This window comes from Montipora foliosa, chromosome 11 (genome assembly GCF_036669935.1).
Source record: "Montipora foliosa isolate CH-2021 chromosome 11, ASM3666993v2, whole genome shotgun sequence".
Lineage (NCBI taxonomy): Eukaryota > Metazoa > Cnidaria > Anthozoa > Scleractinia > Acroporidae > Montipora > Montipora foliosa.
The window spans coordinates 10,491,672-10,496,671 of record NC_090879.1 but is presented as its reverse complement, the minus strand read 5'-3'; the positions used below and the strand labels follow the sequence as shown (position 1 = coordinate 10,496,671).

Sequence of the window (5,000 nt, the reverse complement as noted above, 5' to 3'; positions counted from 1 at the left end):
TAGAGGAACCGGAGATAAACAAAAGGTACACCCAGTATGCAATCCTAGTATACCATTATTATGTTACAAGCCAAACTTGATTTCAGGGGATTATTTTAACCCATTCACCCCTGAAGCGGTCCCTAATGACGCACACCTCTCAAGTCTCACGGTTTTGACGTGAGACTCACAGTTTTTAGGGCATTCTCACGGTCTCACAATGAGGCACAAAAATCTCATGGTAAACAGATTCACAAGCCGATGGAATATTTTCATTTCTGCCTTGTAAAATTGATTTTCTGGCACCAATTCTGTAGAGACCACAGTTCTGAGGCATATTTGTCATATTTGATCTACTGGTTGACAAGACACGGACCTCACCCTATTGAATGAATAAAATTATTAGACCTACTAGAAGGAAATTGAGAAGAAAGCTAGGTTGGAAAATTATCACCTAAAATCAAATTTGACCAGTCCTGTAATATTCATTCCAGCGCAACTGATATACACTGCCAAAGCTATTGTGAAAGTCTGCTTTGTAACAGAGCATTTCATGTAGACTTTTAAAAGATAATGTCTTATTGAAGTGGTGGGCAGAGGTTTTGGGTGGAGATGAAGATCACCAAAGTCCGTGGATGCATGGGGCTAAGCTGCCCTTCCCTAAAAATAGTGAAAAAAGCTCATGTTAATAAGCCTTATGAGATGGTTGTCATAACTATGTAAATGTTTAGGAGACAAGATGTTTGTTACTGTAACATCCCCATAAGGAAGCTTCTTGGATCTTCGGGTGTATAATTTTTTTTAAGGAAGTCTAAGTCCAGATGCTGTTTACTTTCTTACACTGTAACTACCGGGGTAGTTTTTTTTTTCCTTTTGCAGGTTTTATTTCAATTGTGTCCAAAGCAAAGATCTGTTTCAGATGATCAACACCTCATTATAATAAATGCCAGTCCTCTTGAGTATGGACACTCACTTATAGTTCCAAGTGTTAATGCATGTCTCCCACAGGTATATTGGATAAACAGCAACTTTCTGTGCATGCCAATCTTCCGAGATTTTTTCATTTTCCTATTTTGCCACAATTGCTTGTAATCTCGCAATCTGATTGGCTAATTTCCCATTGTTGATGAGAGTCTAGACAACGTTCCCTGCGTTATGCTCGCGTCAATAGGGAGCTTAAGCAACGACAACGGCGACGGCAACGAGAACGCCAGGAAGTTGCATATTTAGTGGGTAAAAACAATAGCTTTACACACCCTGCACGCGCGGTTTTCACTTTTGTCCATTTCTTTGCCGTCGTCAGCAAAACAACAACGTGAAATAGCCAAGTTTTTGGTTTTATGAAGAACGTCAGCACTTGAGGATAAATTTTCATTTTCTCTCCTAAAATGGAGTGGCGTTCCGACTGGTGTCATCTTTGAGGAAATACCACACCCTTGTCATATTAAAAACGTTGAAATAGTCACGAAGCGATTAAAATAACGCAAATTTATATTTTGAGATGACGTTCTCGTTGCCGTCGCCGTTGTCGTTGCTTAAGCTCCCTAATGTGTCCCCCAATGTAACAGCCAATCAGGAATGCTTATTTTGGGAAATAAAGCAATCATATTCCAAAAATGTTATAGGCAACGTTTGCTCCTTCTTTGTGTCATGATCTTGGCCACGCTCTGAAATAAACATTTTCTTTGGTTTGAATATTGTGGTAAAAAACAAATCGAACATGCTTCAGCGTTGTCTGTACCCTTATTGACAACGATATTCATTATCACTGTGGTCAAAATACTGCGCCGCGTGAGTCCGTAACATTTTGATTACTATGATGATGAACATCATTGTCAATATGAGTACAGACAACGCCGAGCTATGTTCACGTTTGTTAATTTTTTTTAATAATCACAACTTGTATTAAAACACATGTAATGGTTACTCTAACAACATGATTGTATGCTTTTTGGAGGATTTTCTGTGGAGATCGAGCAGCCCTGGCCTCTTTTAAAACTGGCAATCTCCAACCTTAGTATGCTCTGCTTAGAGCGGTGTTCAAATAAGTGTCGTAAAACCAAAACCAAAGTAAGTACTTTGGCCAATCAGAAAGGACGGAGACAATCCAGTAAACCACTCAAAACTTGAAGTAATTACACGTAGCCGGCACAAAGCGCGGGAAATTGTGCACGCGCGAGTCACGATTGGTTTTGGTGTCAATTCTGATTGGTTGAGGCGCGAGAACTTTGAACCAATGACTGAGTGAAGTAATGCAAAAGCAAAGTAATTCGCTAATTGCTTTCGACACTCAATTGAAAACCGCTCTATTAAACACAAAATGCAATCAGTAAACGTTAAAAGGTGGTTTCGTTAGGCACTGAACTCTCGGTGATTTTTCTATTGTGGTTGACAAAACAAGTATAAAGCAAATAATCATGTTGTACTGTGTTACTACCACACTTTAATTTACTATGTGGACAGACGTCTGCCTTTAACAAACAACTTTCATTGTTTCCTATACTCCTTAAGAGTATAAAGTTTCCCTGGATATTGTAGTGAATTTGATCCAAACAACGCATCGGCCGGCATGTAACTGACATGTCACTGGCATATCACGGTTCACCGACCCGTCATATAACACAAAACCAACGTGTTGGTTGACACGCGACCAACATCTGTCATCTGACATGTTGGTGATGTGTTAGCTGACACATTGATCGATACATCGCTTTGGATGGGATTAATAACAATACCCACCTTCTCTTCCTTTGTTTGGTGTTCTCCATGATTACCAACTACATTTTGGGGGATAATTACCACTGCCAGGATTTGAGTGATAAAATCCTCGAGTATTGTTGGTCTTACTCAACTGTTAGCAGTGTTTTATTGTGCAAGCTCTACGTCTCCAAACTGTGTTGTCTCCTTTGTTTTGTTGTAGGTTCTTACGGAGGAGTCTATACTGCTGGCTTTGGAGATATCACTGCTCAGTAATCATAGGTACAGTATACTCAACATTGCGTCAACGTTGTATCTTGCATTTAATATAGATTCAGTGAAAGGCACAGTCAGAGTGGTTTGGGGATACTGTGAAAGTTTCCTGTAAGATACTTAAGTTATCAAGTGGAAAGATAATACCATTGTAATTACAACTCCAATTCTTCACTCTTTCCATCTTTCTGTGTTCTGCTAAAAAAAAGTCGGAGTAACTGATGAATACCCCGCCACTCCAAAACGGATCTTGAAAAGTGATGGCTACGCGGCTACGAAGTGCTTAATACTACCCTTCTCCCTAGAATATGTTTGTGAGGAAAGAAGTGGCTACGCGGCTACGTAGTGCTTAATACCACCCCTTCCCCTAGGATATGAAAAAGAAGTGGCTACGCGGCTACAAAGTGCTTAATACCACCCTTTCCCCTAGAATATGTAAAAGAAGTGGCTACGCGGCTACAAAGTGCTTATTACCGCTCCTCCCCCTAGATTATATTATTAAGGAAAGAAGTGGCTGCGCGGCTACGCGGCTTCGCGGTGCTTATTACCACTCCTCCCCCTAGAATATGTTAGTAATGAAAGAAGTGGCTACGTGGCTACGCAGTGCTTAATACCACCCCTTCCCCTAGAATATGTAAAAGAAGTGGCTACGCGGCTACAAAGTGCTTATTACCACTCCTCCCCCTAGAATATGTTAGTAAGGAAAGACGTGGCTGCGCGGCTACGCATTGCTTAATACCACCCCCTCCCCCGTAAAATGAGAGCTAAAATTTTAAAAGAGTGCTTATGCTAATCAGTAATAGAGTGCTATATTCTTCACACGATCTCGGTAAAAAGTGTAGTTAACCGAACCGCAAATTGAAAGCTAAGATTTTAAAAGGGTGCTTAGGCCTAATCACTTAAACGAGCGCTTCGGCTTAATCAGTAAACGAATGCAATATTCTTCACACGGTCTCGGTAAAAAGTGTAGTTAACCGAACCGTAAAGTGAAAGCTAAAGCTTTAAACGAGTGCTAAGGCTTAATCACTGAAACGAGTGCTATATTCTTCACACGGTCGCGGTATAAAGTGTAAACCGAACCGCAAATTGAAAGCTAAGATTTTAAAAGGGTGCTTAGGCTTAATCACTTAAAAGAGCGCTTCAGCTTAATCAGTAAACGAGTGCTATATTCTTCACACGGTCTCGGTAAAAAGTGCATAAGTTAACCGAACTGTAAAATGAAAGTTAAAATTGTAAACGAGTGTTAGGCCTAATCACTGAAACGAGTGCTATATTCTTCACACGGTCGCGGTATAAAGTGTAGTTAACCGAACCGCAAATTGAAAGCTAAGATTTTAAAAGGGTGCTTAGGCTTAATCACTTAAACGAGCGCTTCAGCTTAATCAGTAAACGAGTGCTATATTCTTCACACGGTCTCGGTAAAAAGTGCATAAGTTAACCGAACTGTAAAATGAAAGTTAAAATTGTAAACGAGGGTTAGGCCTAATCACTGAAACGAGTGCTATATTCTTCACACGGTCGCGGTAAAAAGTGTATTTAACCGAACCGCAAATTGAAAGCTAAGATTTTAAAAGGGTGCCTAGGCCTAATCACTTAAACGAGCGCTTCGGCTTAATCAGTAAACGAGTGCTATATTCTTCACACGGTCTCGGTAAAAAGTGTATAAGTTAACCGAACTGTAAAATGAAAGTTAAAATTTTAAACGAGTTCTTAGGCTTAATCACTAAAACGAGTGCTAACACGGTCTCGATAAAAGTGTAGTTAACCGAGCCGTAAGAAGAAAGCTAAAATTTTAAAAGAGTGCTTAGGCCTAATCACTTAAACGAGCGCTTCGCCTTAATCAGTAAACGAGTGCTATATTCTTCACACGATGTCGGTAAAAAGTGTAGTTAACCGAACCGTAAATTGAAAGCTAAAATCTTAAAAGAGTGCTTAGGCCTAATCACTGAAACGCGCGCTTAGACCTAATCACTAAGCGAGTGCAAAAAGTGTAGTTAATTCGAGGTGAAATAGTTTAGTTGTGTGAACAAAAGTAACGGCAATCTTTGTTG

The 5,000-nt window shown here is 40.0% G+C and overlaps 1 protein-coding gene across 3 annotated transcripts in view; it reads left to right on the top strand.

Moving 5' to 3' along the window:
* The window catches only part of LOC137977495 (GDP-D-glucose phosphorylase 1-like), an 18,328-nt gene that overhangs the window by 6,941 nt on the left and 6,387 nt on the right, over positions 1-5,000 (top strand). For 2 of the 3 annotated variants that reach the window (XM_068824732.1, XM_068824734.1), the window contains 2 exons: positions 859-987; positions 2,900-2,958. In XM_068824732.1, the coding sequence (XP_068680833.1) occupies positions 859-987; positions 2,900-2,958 (188 nt within the window). The remainder of the gene's footprint in view (positions 1-858; positions 988-2,899; positions 2,959-5,000) is intronic. The other variant, XM_068824733.1, reaches the window with a different exon arrangement.